A 23,281-nucleotide genomic window follows, 5' to 3' on the forward strand; every position below is an offset into this window, starting at 1 on the left:
GCCACCGCACGATTTCTGTTCTCATCCTGAAGCAAAGTTCTTAACCCGAGGTACTATTTCTGGGTTAGCAGAGTCTGTAACCTGAAGCGTCTGTAACCCAAGGTACCACTGTATAACTAAAGGTATGCATGTGAGAGGTCATTTGGACCTGAGATGATACCTAAACTAAACAGTTCTGCCAGCGCAAGGAGTTTTAGCTGCACAATAGAGGTTTCCTTTCCCTGTGACCCCCTCCATGCCCAGAACAGATTTGGGGGCATACTGGGGACAATTCCATTGTGCTAGTGGAAGTGTTTAGTAGGATACCACCCTAAATTCTACAAGCAACTCACAATTAAAAAAAGGCCTTTTGCAATAACTCTTCACACCATATCTGTATGAGATGCTAGACCACTATTTTTAAAAATGGTGGAACCAAAGGATTATTATACTACACAGAATGAAGTTTTCACAGGTCGGCTTTTCTTTATTTTTTAAAAAAACTTGTCACTTAGTTTTCTGTGAATTAAACAGGGAAGAACAACAGATAGTATGCAAACAGTTTCACTCACCATTAACCTTTTTCTTTTGAAGTGCACTAAATATAGTAGTCTGATAGGATTGTTGTATTTCATTACTGAAGTCAATTTATTAATAAGTGTGACATTTACAGAAAACACCACAGGTTCTAAAATAATTTAACAATTTTCATCCACATTATAAAAAAGGTACTGATAAATAAGAGACCCTAACAATTTAGCAACCACAATATTTTCCTGCACTGAACTATCTTAAGCAGTTAAATTTTAAAAGTATCCCAATAAGAGTGCTGCTTCCTTTCAAATTCAGTATCTAAAATTGGCAATGTCAAAACAGAATAAAATGAACATGCAGTGTGAAAACTGTACCAGAACTGTACCAGAATCTAAAACTACAACAAAGTATGCCAATACAAACATTCCAATTCAGTTTCTCCCACAATGTACATATTTGTGAAAAATAAGATTTCAAATATCTATTGGCTAAGTTTGTTACAAGTTAAAATGTATGCTACTAAACTAATCTTAACGGTCAACTTACCAGTTCACATGTAACTGAAAAGGCAAATAATGTAATTTACAAACACTGCTTGTGTTTAGCTTATGGTTAATAAATGTAAAGGTGCTGCTATACTCATTAGAAACAAGACCACTGCAGTTTGGCATTGCTACTACTATAGCTGTAGGCATTTGTTAGTACTAACAAATCCTTTCTCTTTTCAACTTTAGTCTCAACAAATCCAAATAATGTTTACAAGCTTTCGTACACAGGCGGTTTCCCCTCAAAACTGAAAGTTTGGGAGTTTTTATTAACGTTGCAAATTCACCTATGTACCTTTCAATAAATAAAATCAGTGTGCTGAAAAAGTGGGCGTGTAACCTTGAAAGGAAGCCTAAACTAGTGGATTTACCATGATCACAAAGTAACTAGATTCTGACAGGCAAAAATAGTTACACTTCTAGGTGGATGTGTGCAATGGTATAAATTCACACAAAAATATAAGGAACAAAAAATTGAGAAGACACAATGGAATCAGAAAAATGCAAGATTGTCCGCACCAATGGTGTAACTGCTTGTACCTCTTGCTGTGAGATACTGTATGCAAACCCAAAATGGACAAAAAAGGAAAGTTCAAGTGCAGAATGTGACCCTCCATGTAAATTCCAGTGGGATGGGGTGGGGATCACACAAATAACTGCATAGACATATAGGCTTAAATCAAGTTTTGTGGGGGAAGGCATCTCTAAGGCAAATTAATTTAAAGCAGGAGGCCACTTAGCTGCAGGCAGAAAGATTATATGACAAAGACCAAATGACAGGATGGAATGAGCAAGTTGCAGAAGTTTAAAGTCTCAAGGTGCAAACTAGTACAGACCACGACATTAAGAGCCTTGGGCAAGCTGAAAGTAGGGCTTCCATGTGAATACTTATATAGTAGGGCTGCAAGTGTTACTCTCCACTTGCATTTTCTTTATGTATGGCACAAAGAAAGCCAAAAAATGCAAGTCACCTTGGAACTGAAAGAAAATTTCTCTGAAACAAGAAATGAATTAAAATGGAAAAGACTACATGACCCACAGTGTGCTGGCTTTAGGGAATTTTGTTACTGCCATGTTTTGAGATCACTGACTGGGGCTTTTGGGGGGGGGGGTATACTTTCCAGCGATTTCCGGTGCCGTGGACATATGCAGACGCAATTTCTGGTGTCTGAGCATGCGCAGAAGTGATTTCCAGAGTTGTGGAAGAGAGTCCCCATGCCACACTGCGCCGGTTTAGCGCAGCACACGGGGACTTGTTGAGCGGGCAGCTCAGTTCAGGGGGCTCATGGGCTGGTTAAACAGCCTCTGTGGGCTGCTTCCCGCCCATGGGCCACAGGTTGGGGACCCCTGGTCTAGTTAGTATCTGAAAAACGTCATCTGGTGCCATTGCCTGCAAAGCTAAATAAACTCTACTGGGCCATGAGCAGCGATCTTCTTCCAATGAGGTTTGTGGGTTGGGGCAACTGAAAGTCAGCAGCAAATTAAACCCTGTTTGAGTATGTGGAAACAACCAGAGTCCACAATGAATTGTGGTGGGACACAGGGGAAATCCACTTCTGCCACATCTTACTAAATGGCAAGCAAGGGGAGCAGGAAACATGCCTATTGGCTGAAGTATAATCCCACACAACCTCACTCCAGAACCCTTAATTTCAAACAGGTTGCTTATCTGTACCGCTGGGGCATAACTCAACTGTACGTTCACTGAAGCAGTGGACATTTTCACTTAAATGTCTGAAATACCCTTTCCCTTTTTTTCTATGCTTTGTCAAGCATCTCTCTCTCTCACACACAAGGTTTTTAAAAAACTAGAGTACTACAAACTGGAAACTGAATTGCATTAAGCAGCAGCATGTGAAACTTTGGGGCTCTTGTTGATTAAAGCAAATAATTTCACAACCTAACTACAAAATAGTGCATGCTCATTCTGATCAAAATATCCAACATCAGTGTCTTAAACCCATTATTTTCATCACTGAAACCCTGAACAAACATCCAGTTTAAAAAACCACAATGCACAGCTAATAGATACCAGTATGCTGGCAACGTGAGCGTATCTTTTTTTATATACATGTTGTGAACTACACTACACAAAATAAGGTTCAAAACCACAAAAGCAAAAATCAACATCCAATTAACCCCCAAACATTTAACACATCATGAAAGAACCCACAGGCACTTTTAATAAATTTAGTGCACCAAAAGTTACAGGCCACAATTGCATGATTGAACGACTCAGTACCAGTTAACAGCATGAAACAGGTTTGTTTAGACTTTACTAACCCAAATATAAAATGAGAACCATTTAATACCACACTGGGGGGAAAGGAGCATATAGGAGGGGGAAAATCTTAAGACAATAGTTTTAAACTTTTAATTTCTGCGAAGCTTAATATAAAATACTTTTAGTTAAACTTGTAAAAGATTTATTTAGTAGTCCAGTTTCCCTTCTCCCTACTTAAAAAAACCCCACGACACCCTTATTTATTGGTGGTCCATTAATATCCAAATGTGCAAAAATTACAATTTACCTTTAGGAGTGCATAAAAATAGGCTTAATATTCAAAATAGCTGTATTACTCTTTAATTAGTTTCACAGCACCAAATACCAGGAATTCTAAGGGGACTGAATTTTATAGAAGGGCAGTGATTCACAGAGCAGTTACAAAGAAGTTCCAATAAAGTCAGCACACTTTTATCAGTGTAAGTGCTCTGTGCCCCTCGCCTTTAGGAATGCTTTTCTCACACATAGAGACACTCATTTCATGTAAGTTAACACACGTGTATGCAATGTCTAAAATACAGTGCTGGTGGTATTTGTGCCATAAGAATTCAGATCATGCAGCAGCTGCCAAATCTGTATCATCATGGTAGGGAAAATACACTTCATTTCAGACACTGCAGCATTATAGCGTTGTTTTTTACATGAAGACTCTGTGTATAGGAAAAGTACATTATATCAAGCTCTGCTTATTTCTGTAAGGTTCCGCAGTGTTGATCCTATAAGAAACAACTCTGCATACATATATTAAAATATCTGAAAGGCTGTGCCAGTGTTTTAAGAAAGTAAGTCAACTTGCTTGTCAATAGCCTGGATTAGAGTATAAGTAAGTCACATGTTGACATTTCTTTTATTAAAGCACAAAGATACTACTCAGTTTTGCCATATGGGTGATGAAAAGCAGCTGGTATCTTGCTTATTGACAACAGTAATATTTAATCATTTGTTTTGGCCCCTCACTTTAAAAAGATTTATCATCAGACTGCGGTAGAAGCAAAAGGTCCGCTCTGATAATCAGTACAAGGCAGCATATGACAATTTAAACATACACAAATTTGAATGTAAGCACACACATATAAGCAATATTCCATTCTTTGTTCTTTCATCCCATAGTCATCTTTGGCTAAAAGTCTGAGCAAGGAAATTCAAGGACCTAAAGCAAATGCATCACTCTCCAAACTCTTCCCATTATTACACATCACTGACTGGAAGGCTTGCATCATCCAGATCCACTGGGCCAGGATCCTGTTCCTGAGTGCCATTTTTATTTTGAGGTTCCATTAGGCCCTGTAGAGTCACTTTGGAAGCTGGGTCTCTTGAAGGGACAGCCTGGATCTTGAAGCTCCCTGGCTTGGTCTTGGTAAAAGATTCGTGAAGTCTTCGCTTCTCCAAGACAAGGGGCTTGGTGTTAAGGGTTTGGGCCAAAGAGGGGTTGTGAGTGGTTGTGGAATGTGAGGTGGCTGCTGCTGTTTTTGCAGGACAGGTGGATTCTGAAGAACAGTTGGAATGTTCCTGTAAAGGAGGAATGTTTGTCAGATTGAGTGGGTCATTAATTGCATGCTTATACCTCTGAAAAAACGGAAAAATAAATCAAGGGGGGGGGGACAAAGCAAAGCTTAAGAGCAGAAAGCAGGTGGTTTTCCAAGGCAGCAAAATAGTAAGACTGAGCTTACAGCAGTGATAGCAAGCTGAAACAGCCAAGTCAGGTCCCTAAAGTCTAGCATGGCATCACTTTAAGTTTACCAGCACAAACTAGCTTGGCATTGTACTTGTTTATTTAATATAATGCAATTAAAATTCTTGAAGGCATAATTTCATGATTTAAGAACATGTGAACAAATGCTTTCTGAAGTCCCCAAATAACTACCGTATTCAAAAGTGCATGCAAAATGTATTCACATTCAAAAAAGAAGCATAATGGAATCCCTCACTGAAGATCACTTCCTGAGTTAATGAAGATTTACACTTTTGTTGACTAAACACTTATTTCTTATTCCTTCGCTACTTTGTGCTATAGAACTACAAACTATTAAGGAATAAGTTAATTCCACTGGACAATATTCCTCCCAAATTTATAACAAATACAATTTGTGTCTTTCTACATTTTAAATGTATTTTATTGAGTTGCCATAGTGAAGATAAAATACTAACATGTTCTCCTCTAGAAAAGTAACTGCTGCCTCAATTGCTAAGCTTTACATTGTGTACAATATTATCAACAACTATTTACATGACTGTCTCACTATGAAACTCCATGTTTCAACATTATACTTTAAGACAGGGGCTGCTAACCTTTGGCCCTCCAGATGTTGCTAGAATATAATTCCACCATCCCCGACTACTAGTTGTGCTGACTGAAACTTATGAGAGTTAAACAACATCTGGAGGGCTACAAGTTAGCAGCCCCTTCTTAAAGGTATCTGCCAAAAAACGTGAGTAGCATTTCTACAGTTAATTGGTGTATTTTCAAGACAAATTTACTAGACTGCTCATGATATCAAAGGATATTGTCTAGTGTATATTTTTTAAAAGCCAAATGAGGTAGTAGGACTTTCAGATGAATGAGGTAGTAGGACTTTCAGATGGCTAGTGAAAGCTTTATCTGAACCTGCAGCATGCCAATCAAGTGGCCAGCATTCCATCATATAGTATGGCTTTCTGACAAAAGGAGACAGGTCACATGACTACACTGTTCTCCCATTTAATTCTGTTGGTCCAGAAAGGTTGCCCTATTGTTGTTGTTGTTGTTGTTATTTGCAGTATTCTGGAACAGCTCTTTCAGAATATTATCTCAATAATACAATCTGGTGTTGAAGCTACCAGTGATCATGGACTGGTTCAACAAATAATTCCAGAATCCCTTTATCAAGTGTATTTTTTGCACTCCTTGCTGTATTATTCAAGACATGAGTAACAGTTCATGCATCTATAATTTAGGATGGTGGGGAAAACACTAAAATATAGTTATTTCTACTGTCTGTTACAATCAGAAGCAGCTCATGTTAATATTCTACAATGATAAACAGTATAATTGGAGTAGTGGGGGAAATGATAAATACCCCAATAACGAACTATTCAGAGGAATCATTTTGACACAGAATATGAAACATTCTGTGACACAGAATATGAAACATACAAGCTTCAACTTGGAGTGGTAAATTCCAATACAAAAGCAGAACCTACAATTAAGCTTCTTTTCTAAAGTGAATACTACATAAACATTTCTTTAAAATAAAATAAAATCTGAATCCAAGTGGGACCAGAACTGCGATAACAGCTTAAAAACTACAATCCATACAACTCACACCTATGGGATAAGACTCACATGTTGTTATGCATACTGATTAAAAATTAAAAGATTTTATTTATTGCACTATTTTGATTAACATACAGGTTGCAAGCTGTAACAGCCCCTACATCTTGACTAATGACCCCATGCATATCTATCGTATAAGCCATGCAAATCAGTGCAGGGTTTTTTCCTTAATGTACACACATATTTGGCTATGAGGGTCGAGGTGGTTTTTACTTAGCTATCTTTCAAAAATGATAAAATGGAAATATGAACTCTCATGCAAATTAAGTCAGGTTTAGTTCCTAAATATGTATATTTATTACTAGAGCTTTTGTACTCAGTAAAGCAAGCACTTGTGAGCAGACATTTCAGCACTGTGTGAATCTTTGCCATTCTTAAAAATGGATTTTATTTAGGAGGTATTTAGAGATAGTAAATGTAATGGCCAATGGAAAGCATTTTAGAAGTTAGTAACTTCACAGTGGTTATAAATCAATAAAGGAAGCCATGGGATTGACCTCATCACTTTATGTGGTGTTAACAAGTATTTTGGAATTTCAGCCCTCTGATAAGAAGGCAAGTTTACATGAGAGCCCACATACATGCTGCATTCACCAGTTCTTGATGTATACCTCTGTATACAAGGATTCGACAGCCTTCTGGCCTGCCGCATCTGGAACACAGTGCAAAGCTAAGATTAGAGTAACCTAAACTTGAGGAGAGGAGGGAGAGAGAAGAAAGAAAGAAAGAAAGAAACTGCTGAGGGTCACTAGCTGAGTTATCCCACCACAAAGATTGCACATACAGAGACACACAAATACAGTATAGAAAAATCTTTTGGCAGCTTCTCTCACCCAGAACACACTGATTCCCATAGTCTCTACTATGCAGTGAAAACCCACTGCAATTACAATAATACTTCTTGCCAAAGAATGAAGCTTGAAACAAGTGATCAATTGTTTTTAACATATGAAGTCATTCCATTTTACAAAGAGGTGTGAATGCTAACTTTTGATATATTGATGGGAAATAAAAGCCATATCTTGCAAAACCTGAACTGCAAAGCATGGCTAGAATATGGATTGCAAGAACATTATAAATTAAAATATAGAATACAAAAGATTCCTGTATTGCAGGGGAATGGACTAGATGGCCCTCGTGATTCCTTCCAACCCTACAAATCTAATACTTAGTACCTCTAAACTTGATATCTGCTGGAAGGTACATCACCACTATCTACAGCAGGGATAGAAAACCTAAGGCCCGTGGACCAGATGCTGCCTAATCAGCTTCTCAATCCAGCCCACGGATGGTCTGGGGATCAGCATGTTTTTACATGAGTAGAATGTGTCCTTTTATTTATTTAAAATGCATCTCTGGGTTATTTGTATGGTCTGCCTGGTGTTTTTACATGAGTAGAATGTGTGCTTTTATTGAAAATGTATCTCTGGGTTATTTGTATGGTCTGTCTGGTGTTTTTACATGAGTAGAATGTGTGCTTTTATTGAAAATTTATCTCTGGGTTATTTGTGGGGCATAGGAATTTCTTCACCCCCCCCCCAAAAAAAATAGTCCGGCCCACCACATGGTCTGAGGGACGGCGGACCAGCCCACAGCTGAAAAAGTTTGCTGACCCCTGATCTACAGAGTCCTACATTTTGTTAAGATTCAGTTTGGTAATGTTAGAATTGTGAACCAAGCTAGTCACCAATAACGAGGCCAATAATTATCAAGATATTCCATGAAAACCTACATTAAGTTTCGATTACTCCCTGCTGAGAGACTGGAGAGCAGCCCAAAAGCTTTCAAAAGGGTTGTACACCAAAGTAATTTAAATCAAGGGTTTATCTGGCATCTCAAGTACAAGATTCAGTAAAGATCAAGTAATTTTAGATTAATAAAGAACTACAATAATTTTCAAACCCACTAGTTGAACTGTTGGAACATTAAAATAATACTGTGCAGGCGCACAACACATATGGATACTGCTAAGATTAGCACTTAATTAAAAAGGCAGGATTCTATGCAACCTGTAATGCATGCAAAGATATTACTCCAGACTTAGGAGTGGGTAGAAGAGCACAAAAAATGAAAGAGATTGAATGTACAAGATTTATCACTGCTGAAACAGTAAAGCTTTGTAAAAACATACAGAAGCTGCTGATCTTCCAGGTCCTCGCTGTGCTACTATTGCACCAGAAATTGCTTTAATCCAGCTGTGCATGTCTTCTGGGCTATCTGCCTGAAGAAAAAAGAAAGAAAAACTCTTATCATGTGAGTGACAATAAATAGATATGCTTCATACACCTTGTAATCTAAGAATATGTCAAGTGCTTTCTAGGTTTATCAATAAAAAAATTGCAATTTAAAACAATATTTAATAAGCTTAGGCTGATATCTAAATACTTATGCATGGTTAGAGATTTATTTTATATTACTGGTGTAACTACTCACTAATCTCAAGCTTAACAATTACTGAAGTACTGTAGTGACTTCTAAATTTAGTACCTGCTACATAAATAATGGAGGGACCCAGGTGGCGCTGTGGGTTAAACCACTGAGCCTAGGGCTTGCTGATCAGAAGATCAGCGGTTCGAATCCCTGTGACGGGGTGAGCTCCCGTTGCTCGGTCCCAGCTCCTGCCAACCTAGCAGTTCAAAAGCACGTCAAAATGCAGAGAGGAACCGCTACACCGGGAAGGTAAACAATGTTTCCGTGTGCTGCTCTGGTTAACCAGAAGTGACTTTGTCATGCTGGCCACATGACCTGGAAGCTGTACACTGGCTCCCTCGGCCAATAATGCGAGATGAGTGCGCAACCCCAGAGTCGGTCACGACTGGACCTAATGGTCAGGGGTCCCTTCACCTTTATATAAATAATGAACAAGGAACTTGTGATTACTTCTAGGGGGGGGAAGTAACTAACATGTGAACCATGCAGGGAAAACAATATTGCAATGAGTAAGAGATGCACTACAGTTAGAAATTTAGGCCAAATATACATAGAGACATCAAAAAGAGGTGGCAAGAATACACAGAGGAATTATACCAGAAAGATATGGAGGTCTCATACACCCCAGGTAGTGTGGTTGCTGACCTTGAGCCAGACATCTTGGAGAGTGAAGCCAAATGGGCCTTAGAAAGCACTGCTAATAACAAGGCCAGTGGAAGTGATGATATTCCAGCTGAACTATTTAAAATTTTAAAAGATGATGCTGTTAAGGTGCTACACCCAATATGCCAGCAAGTTTGGAAAACTCAGCAATGGCCAGAGGATTGGAGAAGATCAGTCTACATCCCAATCCCAAAGAAGGGCAGTGCCAAAGAATGCTCCAACTACCGCACAATTGCGCTCATTTCACACGCTAGCAAGGTTATGCTTAAAATTCTACAAGGCAGGCTTAGGCAGTATGTGGACCGAGAACTTCCAGAAGTGCAAGCTGGATTTCGAAGGGGCAGAGGAACCAGAGACCAAATAGCAAACATGCACTGGATTGTGGAGAAAGCTAGAGAGTTCCAGAAAAATGTCTACTTCTGCTTCATTGACTATGCAAAAGACTTTGACTGTGTCGACCACAGCAAACTATGGCAAGTTCATAAAGAAATGGGAGTGCCTGATCACCTCATCTGTCTCCTGAGACAGATGGGACAAGAAGCTACAGTTAGAACTGGATATGGAACAACTGATTGGTTCAAAATTGGGGAAGGAGTACGACAAGGTTGTATATTGTCTCCCTGCTTATTTAACTTATATGCAGAATTCATCATGCAAAAGGCTGGACTAGATGAATCCCAAGCCGGAATTAAGATTGCTGGAAGAAATATCAACAACCTCAGATATGCAGATCACACAACCTTGATGGCAGAAAGTGAGGAAGAATTAAAGAACCTTTTAATGAGGGTGAAAGAGAGCACAAAATATGGTCTGAAGCTCAACATCAAAAAAAACAAGATCATGTCCCATCACCTCCTGGCAAATAGAAGGGGAAGAAATGGAGGCAGTGAGAGATTTTACTTTCTTGGGCTCCTTGATCACTGCAGATGGTGACAGCAGTCACGAAATTAAAAGACGCCTGCTTCTTGGGAGAAAAGCAATGACAAACCTAGACAGCATCTTAAAAAGCAGAGACATCACCTTGCCGACAAAGGTCCATATAGTTAAAGCTATGGTTTTCCCAGTAGTGATGTATGGAAGTGAGAGCTGGACCATAAAGAAGGCTGATCGCCAAAGAATTGATGCTTTTGAATTATGGTGCTGGAGGAGACTCTTGAGAGCCCCATGGACTGCAAGAAGATCAAACCTATCCATTCTGAAGGAAATCAGCCCTGAGTGCTCACTAGAAGGACAGATCCTGAAGCTGAGGCTCCAATACTTTGGCCACCTCATGAGAAGAGAAGACTCCCTGGAAAAGACCCTGATGCTGGGAAAGATTGAGGGCACTAGGAGAAGGGGACGGCAGAGGACGAGATGGTTGGACAGTGTTCTCGAAGCTACGAACATGAGTTTGACCAAACTGCGGGAGGCAGTGGAAGACAGGAGTGCCTGGCGTGCTCTGGTCCATGGGGTCACGAAGAGTCGGACACGACTAAACGACTAAACAAAAACAACATACATAGAGAGTGGTATCACATCACTCTGGAGATCCAGCAACACAAAAGTAAATTTTCTAAAGGGAAACCAGGCTCTTCCAAGGAATAGATCAGGTAGTATCTCTGATTGGCAGATCTGGTGTTGTAACTTGAAATGCTCACAAATCAGCACAGCCGGTGTGGTGACCTGCAACTGTTCCATCCCTACCTAGCATTTCAGATCCATTTTCTGTGAGGAAGTGATACTTGTCAGTGAGCCTGGAATTAAAATCTGGGGCAGGGGGATATCAAGCTATAACAAATCTAAGGGTCAGAAAGCCCAGAGGACAAAAAATGGTGTAGATTAGACATGGAATGACATAAAGGAATCTAGAAGTAAAGGTGAGAATGAAGCTTGGAGGAAAAGGTGGAGAAACAATGAACTCAAGCAATAAATGAACTTCACACTTGTTTAAGACTGAGAGGTACTCTGTGCTCTGTGAGTACAAGAGATCAGTCAAGAGGCAGGATGGCTAAGAAAGCGGAACAAAGCTGAAAAGGAAGGACCTAAGGAAACAACTAGAGGAAGAACGATATACCGTATAAGACGACTGGGCGTATAAGACGACCCCCAACTTTTCCAGTTAAAATATAGAGTTTGGGATATACTCGCCGTATAAGAAATACGACCCGGTGTATAAGACGACCCCCAACTTTTAAGAAGATTTTCCTGGGTTAAAAAGTAGTCTTATACGCAGGAATATACTGTAATTGAAGAAAAGAGGAGTCAAGGAGAAATAAATACTGGAACCAAACGTATTGGCTTGGCATCTGAGTTAGACTGTTCTCACAATGAATTTCTGCCTTCTCAACCCGTCAGAGCATCAACCTTTTTAATGGTACAATCCTATGCATGTTTACTCAAATTCCACCCCAAAACAAGTGTTCACAAGATGGCAGACTAATGACAGCAGAGCATTGGGAAAGATTCCTTAGAAGGCTTTAAAAACAAGTGAAGCAAGCATTTGGTTGGATCAGTTTAGGTGGCTGTAATAATTTGGGTAGAAGGACTTGGCTGGAAAATTGCTTTCAGCTCTCTGGCCAAGTTTCAATCTCATGCCAGCAGACTTCTGTTCATGACTTCTGTTCTCTCCTTGTAGCCCTCCATACCCCCACTAATCTGATGCAAATAGCCCTCCAACCCCCCAGAGCAGATTTCGGGCCCACGGGAAGAGGGGAAGGCTTCAGGGAGAAAGGGCAATCCACTCCTTCAATAATGTTAGTTCTGCTAGTGGACAGGTACTATTGGTCATTGGCATTGTTTACATGACGGGCATGTCTGTCGGTATATTCCATTGTAAACAATTATGCACTATTTAACTGCAAGGCTGTATGTATATTGTCAGGCATTAATCAAAGGATTATGTGTTTGACCTTTAGAAATGCAATAAATTCATTTTCTTACAGAAAATGGTTTTCCATAGACTTACCTGTACATAAAACGTTCGAGAAGTTGTTACAATTTCAAATAGATTGTCTCTCATCATTATATCACTGGGGGGAAACACATTTATGGTCTTTAAACATTTTTACCATTGTCTGACACGCACATTTGTATTTCCAAGCAACAGAACACACATAAATAAGGAAGCTACCTTTGAAAATAATTTAAATTATATTACCATTTGTTGGGGAAGGGGTGTGTGTGCTCAACTTTCTTGCTCTAGCAGCTCAAAGTAGTTACACCATATTGCTGAGACACTAGATTTCCCCCTCTCCTCTCACCCCAATTTTATACAAAAGATAACAAGGCTGCATTCTTCAAGTGGAGAAATCATTACCTGACTGGCTGGTGTCCAGGTCAGGCACAGACCTCTAATGTGTAACTGCACTAGAAGACGTGAAGCCTTGCAGCATCGGCAGCTTCTCAGTATAGCCAGTTGCCCAGGGAAGGACAAACATCAACAGCAAAATGATACACCAGGGAAGTGATGCATGCTATCAGATTCTTCTGCAGCCTTCCCCCTCCCAGGCACAAAGGGGGGCACACTTGAGCCAGGACCCGAAGCTTTCATAAATTTAGCATGACAAAAAGACATTAATAATCAGGCCTGCCTTGAGATGCCTTCTAAAGGTCTAGTAGTTGTTGTTCTCTTTGACCTCTGGTGGGAGGGCATTCCACAGGGTGGGTGCCACTACCGAGAAGGCCCTCTGCCTGGTTCCCTGTAACTTGGCTTCTCGTAGTGAGGGAACCGCCAGAAGGTCCTCGGTGCTGGACCTCAGTGTCCGGGCAGAACAATGGGGGAGGAGACGCTCCTTCAGGTATACTGGACCGAGGCCATTTAGGGCTTTAAAGTTCAGCACCAACACTTTGAATTGTGCTCGGAAATGTACTGCGAGCCAATGTAGGTCTTTCAGGACCGGTGTTATGTGGTCTCGGCGGCTGCTCCCAGTCACCAGTCTAGCTGCCGCTAGAAGCACTCTCAAAACCTTTTTCTTATAATACCATAATGGAAACCACCGTATAGCATCACACACAGCATCCACAGTTTCATCTTTTGTATTTGTGACTAGCACAGATACAAACACAAAACCATTAGTCTTTAAGCCGGTATTTTGCTTCTTCATTTGCAAAGGACTAGAATCCTCAAGTAAAGGGCCCTCATCCCACAGGAGTCCAGTGTGGCCCACAATGAAGTGGTAAAAGAATACAGTTAAAAATAAAATAGTATCTAAAACATCTGAAACCAACTTTCTCACCAACAACTTTTTAACACATTGGGATATTGCACCCCCTGCTATTTATATTCCTTTCATTCAGAGACCCACATCTTCTAACATGATATACTGACAACTCAGTTTAATACAGCTATTTAAGATCTCACTACATCTGTCTAAAAGCCTGCCTTTAGTATAATTTAAAGTGAAGGAGTTTATTAAGACATAATGGGAAATGATGTGTAGGCAGGCTTTCTTTTTCTAACTGATGGAGATAATCAACTTTTTAGTTTAACCTTCAGTTTCTCACCTTTGTTTACATTCCTGGACCTTATGAACCTCTTTCAGTGGTATAATCCGAAGGGGCTCCTTATCCTGAAAAAACAGATAGTACATAAAAAAAAATTAGCACATAAAAAACAAGGACTTAGACATTCCAAAGGATGTGCCAAAATGCAAGTTTTATATCCCGGAAGTCAAATAGATGACTTATTTACAAAATCAAATTATTAGCAAATTGATTTCAGATTGCTGAGTTAAGGAACTCAGTGATCCAGATATTATTTCCATGTTGATTTCATATAGAAAGATTGTGGCCCAAAATGAATCTAATCACTTAATATAAATGTATTACATTTATATTAAGCATTACACAGCAACATCAAGCAAAATGATTCACCTTTTAAAATTCCTCAATTGACAATGTGAGCAAGAACTGATGTGACACAATAATCTAAGATATGCTATAGTTCATGCTATTGATACCTTGCTTACTCCCCTCAACCCCGATACCTTATATCAAGCATAATTGAGTTTAATTCAGTGACACATTGCCAGTGACTACATTCAGTGAATGTAGTTTTAACTACCGTAGGTCTCTCTAACTGTAATAGCAATCAGTTAGTTGTTTCAATTGCATTGCTTCCTGCTCTGGCTCCTTTAGGAGGCATAATGGTGTAATAAATAAGGAAACAATACAAAGCTTTGAAAAATAAACCAAATATCCTTAGAACTAATAATTATGAAGTTGGCCAAGTTGCATCTGTTTTGCAAATAAATTAATTTGAGCTGCATAGGCAGTGTGGGGCTCTCCAATATTATTGAACTTCAACTCCCATCAACCCTGACCATTGGTGGAGTTACAGTCCAACAAGTCTCTGAAAGAGACGGTGATACGGCCACTCATAAACTAAAGACTGTCCTGGAACTGTTTGTTTGAAGCAACCACTGGCCCATCACAAAAAAAACCACCTTTGAGGGGGAGGTAGTGGAGAGATTGGGACGCAGGTGGTGCTGTGGGTTTGCAGATCAGAAGGTCAGCAGTTCGAAGCCCCGCAACGGGGTGAGCTCCCATTGCTCGGTCCCAGTCGAAAGCATGTCAAAGTGCAAGTAGATAAATAGGTACTGCTACAGCAGGAAGGTAAACGACGTTTCTGTGTGCTGCTCTGGTTTGCCAGAAGCGGCTTTGTCATGCTGGCCACATGACCATAGCTGCCAAGTTTTCCCTTTTCTCGCGAGGAAGCCTATTCAGCATAAGGGAATTTCCCTTAAAAAAGGGAGAACTTGGCAGCTATGCACATGACCTGGAAGCTGTACACCGGCTCCCTCGGCCAATAACGCAAGATGAGTGCCGCAACCCCAGAGTCGGTTACGACTGGAACTAAGGTAAAGGTCAGGGGTCCCTTTACCTTTACCTAGTGGAGAGATAAGTGCAGACATTCTTGAATGGTAGGGATCAGGGAGTTTCAATCAGGAGGCCAGATCCTCATCTCCCCCATCTCCCCTGTAGGGCAAGATCTGAAGTGGGTGAGGCTGCCCACCTTTCTATCACTAAACACCACAACCTTGTTAAGCAACATGGCACTTTGTCAGGACTTCAAAATGTTAGAGGAGATTTCAGGTACAGTGCCATCAGTATATTGATTACTCTCAGCTTCTCCAAAACATCTGAATCAGGGGAAGTCACACAGGCCATAGATACCAGTGCCTGAATGTCGTGGTGGGCTACATGAGAGAAAATAATCTGAGCTTGAATCCTGACAAATTCAAGTTTTAGCTATTAGTACATAAAGCCCTAAACAGCTTGGAAGCAGTATAGTAGAAAAATGTGCCTACTCAAACGCTTTAATCTGCAGAGTTTCCGCTTTTATAAGTGCCATGCAAGTTCTGCATCTTTCATTGTGGCAGCACCTCAACTTTAGAATTCCCTCCTTAAGCAGGCATCCTCATTATATTAGTCACCTGTTCAAATCATTTTTTAAAAATCCAAGTCTATCTAGATATAAAATTCAGTATTTGCTTTTGAAGTTTTGCTGGTTTTATCTGTACAGTGGTACCTCTGGTTAAGAACTTAATTCGTTCCAGAGATCCGTTCTTAACCTGAAACACCATTTTAGCTAATGGGGCCTCCTGCTGCCACTGCGCCACCGGAGCATGATTTCTGTTCTCATCCTGAAGCAAAGTTCTTAACCTGAGGTACTATTTATGGGTTAGCGGAGTTTGTAACCTGAAGCATTTGTAACCTGAAGCGTTTGCAACCCGAGGTACCACTGTATATTAGTGATAATTGCTTTATATTGTTTAATGCATACTGTTTGGATTATTTATTTATTTATTTCTAAATAAGTATCTGGAGGGCACCATGTTGAGTACCCTGAATTAAGCAAAAAACCTATTTAAATTTAAATTAATGATATAAAATCAACCCTTTTTTGTGATTTAATTTCTTTTTTAACATGATTACAAACAAACATTGACCAAAGCAAGAAGGAGAGAAAAATACATGGGGAAGAACACAGTTCTGTTTGCTCACACAAGAAATTTGATAGCAGAGCCCAGCATTTGATATGAGATTTGTCCACAGATATTTTATCATGCAGTAATTAACCCGCATTCTCTTCAGTATGGGAAGTATTAAGTATGGTATCCTAGGGACTATATAAATTTCAAGTTGATGCATGTTAACTTTATAACCACATTGATAACAAAGTTCAGGAAGATTGCTTGCAAACAATCTTTACATTTATACATTTTAAATGCATGCTGATTATGTTATTTATAGTGGACAGCACAGTAAGTTGGCATGCTCATACTGTATTTAATTTAAAAATAATTAGTAATGACTTCTTAATCAGTTGTAAAGATTACTAAGTTTCTTAGCAGCTTAACATCATCAGTAGTACACTATATGTGAATACATTTTAGGGGGAAATTCTAAAATTACAGGAGGAGTTCAGTAAATGAATAGCTAAAACATTCAAAGGTTTGCATTGCTTGCTTGCTTGCAGTTTGAGTAATATGATGAATTACATTGTTTTCTTTTTCTGAAACCATACAATTTGACATCTTTCATCTGCCTTTTTTCATGCGCCATCATGTGGTTATTGAAAGGAAAGCAAAAAGCATACTTATTTGGAGGAAAAGCCTCATATAAAGTTAATATGGTAAAGTAACATTTCACACCTTCTCCATATACAACACCAAAGATGTTTCTCTGTGTTATCAAATGTTAATGACTGCTAGGAATTTTAAGGATCAGATTAATAAAAGTGACATATAAAGCAAGAATTACGTAAGACCAAACATTTTTATTTCACATTTTATTCTCTTCAAGAGCATGCATTGCTGTACAGTGGTACCTCGGGTTACAGACACTTCAGGTTACAGACTCTGCTAACCCAGAAATAGTACCTCGGGTTAAGAACTTTGCTTCAGGATGAGAATAGAAATCGTGCCGCGGCAGTGCAAGGCCCCATTAGCTAAAGTGGTACCTCAGGTTAAGTACAGTTTCAGGTTAAGATCGGAGCTCCGGAATGAATTTAGTTCTTAACCCGAGGTACCACTGTAGTTGGAATCTTACTTGAGCTATGCAACTCAATTTTCTTTCCTCCCATACTCTTAAGAAATAAACACAACATAGTTTGTATTTCACCTAACAATTACTATTTTAATGGAAGATAGCTTCCACCCTAAAAGCTGTGAAGTACCAACAATATCTTCTTAATAGTTATCAAAAATATTGTTCAACTTGAAAATTATGAACTTCTTTAGACAACTGATTGGCTAGCCACATAGTTTCTACCATCAGTAGCCTATAGATATGGAAGTGAATTCACCTTCAACACAGCAGATAACCAGTGGTGCTTGTTCCCCCACTCTCAATAAACTAACTTGTGGTAAAAGCCAGAGATCCATGATGAAATAAGATTACTGAACTTAGAAATTAGCTTTGGGTTAATCAACTGATAACTGCAAAAGACATAAAGCTCTTAGAGTTGATAGAATTGCTTTTCTGGAAGGGAACACTGGAAGATGGTTATTGATCTTTGAGCCAGGAGCCAGTCCTGAGAAGGGATGGAGATGTGTCTTTCTAATGCCTGGTTCAAGTGCTGCCCAATGTGATGCTCCAAGTAGCTTAGAATACTTTATTACGGTCAAAGACCAGCTCTTATAAAAATCCCTTTGGAAGAACAGTTCCAAGGAACATAACATATATGTGACACTTTATACAACAATAAAATTGATATTTGTAAATGCAATGTGCGTGGGAGTACTTAAAACTTTAAAAACTGCCGCAGAGAACTGGGCCTAGATCGCACGGGGAATTGTCTTTTGGGACGCTCAGATGGGTTGGTTATTCTCAGGAGAAAGTCTGTGTCTGCATATCTGGACACAGAATCTGGCGACCGTCCTGGTTATCTTATGGTCTTTGCCTAGCAGGAGCAGGTCATATATTTGCTTTTCCGGGAGGCCTACTGACTTCTCCTGGGTTCCAGTATGGGGTCCAGTATCTCCCTCTGTGCCTCTTCATAGAAGGGGCATCTGAAGAAAAGGTGCTCTGGGCTTCCTATTTCCCTCAATGGGCTGGCGCAGAGTCTTTGAGCGTATGGGATTTTTTTGTATGATCCTTCCAAAACAGGCTTGGGCAAGGCCGCGCTTCTGGCAACTGTATAAGCCCTTCTTGCGGTTTTTGATAAGAGAAAGGAGAGGTAGGGTGCCGGAGCGGCTATCTATCTCTCGATTTCTCCAATTTTATATTCAGGATATCTTGAGCATTCCTGTTGTCTCTCAATATCTATGAGTCTTTGTCTGACCATGGCTTTTGCTTGGCCCAATCCCAAACTTAGAAGGGCTTGGGGAGCAAAGCCCATTTTCTGGAGAGTGTGCAGGACTGCTAACTGCCAGCCAGACTGGAACTGTGAAGTTTGTTGGATCCTGAGGCCTGTAGTATCATTCCGAGATATTTGTAATTTGTAGCTTGTTCTAATTTGTGGCCTTGAAGTTCCCAGCTTCTGAGCTTTGATTTGTTCCCAAAGGCTATTAACTTGGTCTTTTTGGTAATTGATTTTGAGGTGTTCGGTTTAGCAGTATGTAGCAAGCTTCCTTAGCGCCCGTTTGAGTCCAATAGGGGTTCTGGATAAGATTACTGCATCGTTGGCATATATGTAGTAAGACTGAGATGTGCCGGTTTGTGAGCTTCGGTGGATGGAATTCTAAATCATTTAATGCGGCTACCTTCAAGTAGCTTTTAAAACTTCCCTCAACATTTTTTTTAAAAGCTGATAATACATAATTGGGAAACTGCTGTTACAAGCATACCAGCCTACATGTATAAGAAGGATGCATCTTAAATCAAGACTTTAATTCTTAACTTGGCATGGAGAAAGTATGCATAGCAACAGGAGAAAATGGAAAGAGGTTATTGCTTTCATTAGATATGTACAGCTATTATATATGAGAAGCACAAATAATTCAGAGGATAAGGGCCAATAATGATCAAAGGATGGGAAAGGGATGGACTAATTATTAATTCCACTCTCAAATTTTCAGCACTCAGCATTATAGCATGATCCAACTACATACACTATCCATATAGGTTCTGTCAACTTACAAAAATATATATAAGAGGAATCATGTCCATGTCACATTCCCATCAGAAAATTGAAGCACAAAAATTATGCATTATCTTGTGTGTACAAAATATGTTTTCAAAAGTTGATCTGACACACACAATTGGACACCTACCAGTTCAGATTTAAAGTATCCTATCGTGTTTTCATCCAGCTGGAAATACCTTCTTTTCCAGTTCTTCATCTATGTAAAGTAAAAAGTAAAATAAAAAATAAACATAATTCCAGTCTAGGGATCATCAAACAGTTTATTCATGGGAGTATTAATATCCAGGCCAATTTTTTTAGCATAGCTGGTAACATTTGGGGAAGAGTTGTCTTTGTATTCATTTGCTGAGAATGGTTCTGAATAGGGCAGGGAAATACAACTAGAACTTGAGGCAACTGAAAGTGAGTCCTTCTACCATGTCCAGATGTGACTGAAAGTATTTTCAATTCTCCTTTCCCCAAAAGAGGCAGTTACAAATGGAGCAATATATAGCTATCAAATAATCAACCAGCAAATCACAGGTTGCCCTCTATGTTGGGAAAGGTCTTGATTTTTCTTTCTGGTTACTCCAAGCTAGATGACAGAGCCAAACTGCAGCTGCTCATCTACTCCAGCTGATGTTACTTCCAGCAATCCTTTACCAATGGGACAATTCCATACAATAGTCAAAGTCAAGGCTGCTTCTAATTGTATTGTTGAGGCACCTTGATACTGTTTCCATAATATGGCTGCTCCATCTCATATACACTAGATCAGGCATGTCAAACCTGCGGCCCTCCAGATGTTTTGGCCTACAACTCCCATGATCCCTAGCTAGCAGGACCAATGGTTGGGGAAGATGGGAATTGTAGTCCAAAACATCTGGAGGGCCGCAGGTTTGACATGCCTGCACTAGATCATGATGTAAACTGGTCCCTGCTGCACTTTTTTTTTTTTTTTTGCCTCAGGTTGCTATAGTGTATCGGTAGTGGGTGACGGTCTAACATGGTGAGTCTGATGTATACTAAAGGCTCAAAATACAGAGGAAAATTTAAGTAGATAAGAGTGGGGCCGTATTTTTATTAACATTCTTCTGATCTTGTGTCTGAGCAAATGCAGCCAGGCTTTATTTAATAATTAATTACCTAAAACAGTTTCCCTCTAATGGGATTCTGAGCCTGTAAACAAAAACCTTTTTCTTGAAGTGCAAACAAAATCATTCAGTTAAGTTAACTTCTCTTTAAAAATCATTACTAAATCACATACTACTGCAGTGGTGGGGGATTGAATCTGGCCAGTGGACCAGATCCCTATCTCCCTGACTGCTTGCAGGCAAAATCTGACAAGTGAGTGGATCAGCTACCTGTTAAATCACATGGCATCTGGTGATGATGCACTCCGATGTCCACACAATAACTGGGACTTCCACAAAGGGTATGAAAAGATCTCTGCAGGGTGCTTTGAAGTACAGTGGTACCTCGAAACTCAAACAGCTCTGTTCTCAAACGTTTCATCTCCAGAATGCCCAAAACCCGGAAGTCCTCCAGTTTTCGAACGCTCTTCGGAACATGAACTTCCGATGTGGCTTCCCCTGTGCAAAAACCTAGCTGTTGGCCAATCGGGAGCCATGCCTCGGAACTCAAATGTTTTGGAAGTTGAACGGTCTTCCAGAATGGATTATGTTCTGAGGTACCACTATACTTATCAGCTGTTCGTTGGTGCTTCAAAGTGCTGACGAGGGTTCTTTGCAAGAGCCCTGCTTGATGCCAACTTCAAGGTTTTCTTCCTACTGAGATTAGCTGTATGCAGCCAATCCCTGCTGTCTTGCCCTCCCTCTTAACTGACTGGTGGTGATAGAGAGCCTCCTTTGTCATTACACAATTGTGAGCACACTTGTACACTGGCAGCCACCATCTCCACCTGCTCCTCACCTGACATCACATGTGACATGAGGAGTAGGACAGCAGGCCATGGTTTGAAGGAAATGGCTTTATGGGCCAAACTAGAACCCACATGGTTCCAAATATGGCCCACAGGCCAGAGGTTCCCCTCCTGGGATTCTCCTAAATGTCAGGATCTGGAAGTTACCAAAGAGCCCTGGAGTTTCCCCTCTTTCCCAAAGAATTTTAAACAGACTCATTCCATTGGCAAAAAACCTCTCTTGCTTCAGCATCATATAGAACAATGAGCCATTAACGTCAGAAATGGATCTTAGTCACTTACCACTGCTCCTTGTTTAACACAGTAGCCAGCTTTAATCACAGCATTATCTGGGGGGTGCTTAGCAGAAAAATATGGAAGGTGGCTTTGGGACCGTTTCAAGTAGTTTTTATCACCTTCACCACATTCATTTACCTCTTCTTTCTAGAAATTAAACAAGACTACTTAAGGTAAGGTCTAAAATTTGTCATTAATCCCTCCACTACTTTCCCCTAACATCATTCCAGATTAGAATGATTTATTAGACAAATTCAAGTTTTGAATTTGGTGCACCACTAAATATATAATATTTTCAATTTATCAGGGCCTTTATACACTTGTGCCTTTACTTCACCTCAGGTTTCTTTTATGTACAAAGAAATGGCATGTAGCTCATCACACTTTCAGGATAAATAATATATATAAACCAGTAAGCTTCTTCTACAAATTTGGTAATAGCCCCACCTCCCAAATCTATAAACTATTCCAACTATCTGTAAAAACAAAGGTGGTTTTTTTGGGGGTGTTCTCTGTATTTTTCAAGTGCCAGGTCAATACAAAGTTTACTAAATCAAAGTTTCATATTGATTATGCTGTGCAATGAACATTCCTGATTCTATCAGCTTTCTCCCTTTACTGGAGGCAACATGTAAGGATCTGCAATCATATGCATAATGAAGCTGTCCCTCTTAGAACTGCTTCTCATGTTATATTCTTTCTCAATATTAGCATTAACAAGTATAATGTCTAGAATCACTTGGTTACCAGGTTTTATTACTGCTAGTGTTGATTCACTACCAGGCAAAAGCATCTTGCAAATCTACCATCCACAAAACCAGACTCAATCCTAGCTTAGAACTAAATACCCAACAACTGCAAATAGTAGCAACTCATTCTGCAACAAGGAGTTTGTAAAAACAGGTTTCCCTCCCCCCCTCAAAAAGCATTTTCATATAGGTGTGTTATGATATATAAATACAATGTATATATTATCACACAAACATATACGTACATATATGCACATACCTACATTTAAACACACAGTAGTTTTAAGCAAAATAAAATTGAAAATAATATTTTGATTCTAAGTTATCATAAGTAGTCCCATATACACCCTGAAGACAGTCATACCTTGGATCTCGAATGCCTTGGCTCCCGAACAAATCGCCCCCCAAACGATCAAAACCCAGAAGTGAGTGTTCCAGTTTTTTAATGTTCTTTTGGAAGCCGAACATCTGACAGGGCTTCTGCGGCTTCCGATTGGCTGCAGGAGCTTCCTATAGCC

At 39.8% G+C, this 23,281-nt stretch overlaps 1 protein-coding gene across 13 annotated transcripts in view; it reads right to left on the reverse strand.

Annotated features, from left to right (window-relative positions):
* Positions 1–440: 440 nt before the first annotated feature.
* The window catches only part of PLEKHA1 (pleckstrin homology domain containing A1), a 41,351-nt gene continuing 18,510 nt past the window's right edge, over positions 441–23,281 (reverse strand). For 3 of the 13 annotated variants that reach the window (XM_088670463.1, XM_035138722.3, XM_088670462.1), the window contains exons 7-13: positions 22,021–22,161; positions 19,945–20,013; positions 14,231–14,295; positions 12,693–12,756; positions 8,787–8,876; positions 7,267–7,307; positions 441–4,851 (exon numbers count right to left, since the gene is read on the reverse strand). In XM_088670463.1, the coding sequence (XP_088526589.1) occupies positions 4,635–4,851; positions 7,267–7,307; positions 8,787–8,876; positions 12,693–12,756; positions 14,231–14,295; positions 19,945–20,013; positions 22,021–22,161 (687 nt within the window). In that variant the 3' untranslated portion in view covers positions 441–4,634. Of the gene's footprint in view, positions 4,852–7,236; positions 7,342–8,786; positions 8,877–12,692; positions 12,757–14,230; positions 14,296–19,944; positions 20,014–22,020; positions 22,162–23,281 lie in introns of all 13 variants that reach the window. The other 10 variants (XM_088670459.1, XM_088670458.1, XM_088670460.1 and 7 more) reach the window with 5 other exon arrangements.

Source organism: Zootoca vivipara, chromosome 5, assembly GCF_965207765.1.
Source record: "Zootoca vivipara chromosome 5, rZooViv2.hap1.1, whole genome shotgun sequence".
Taxonomy (NCBI): domain Eukaryota; kingdom Metazoa; phylum Chordata; class Lepidosauria; order Squamata; family Lacertidae; genus Zootoca; species Zootoca vivipara.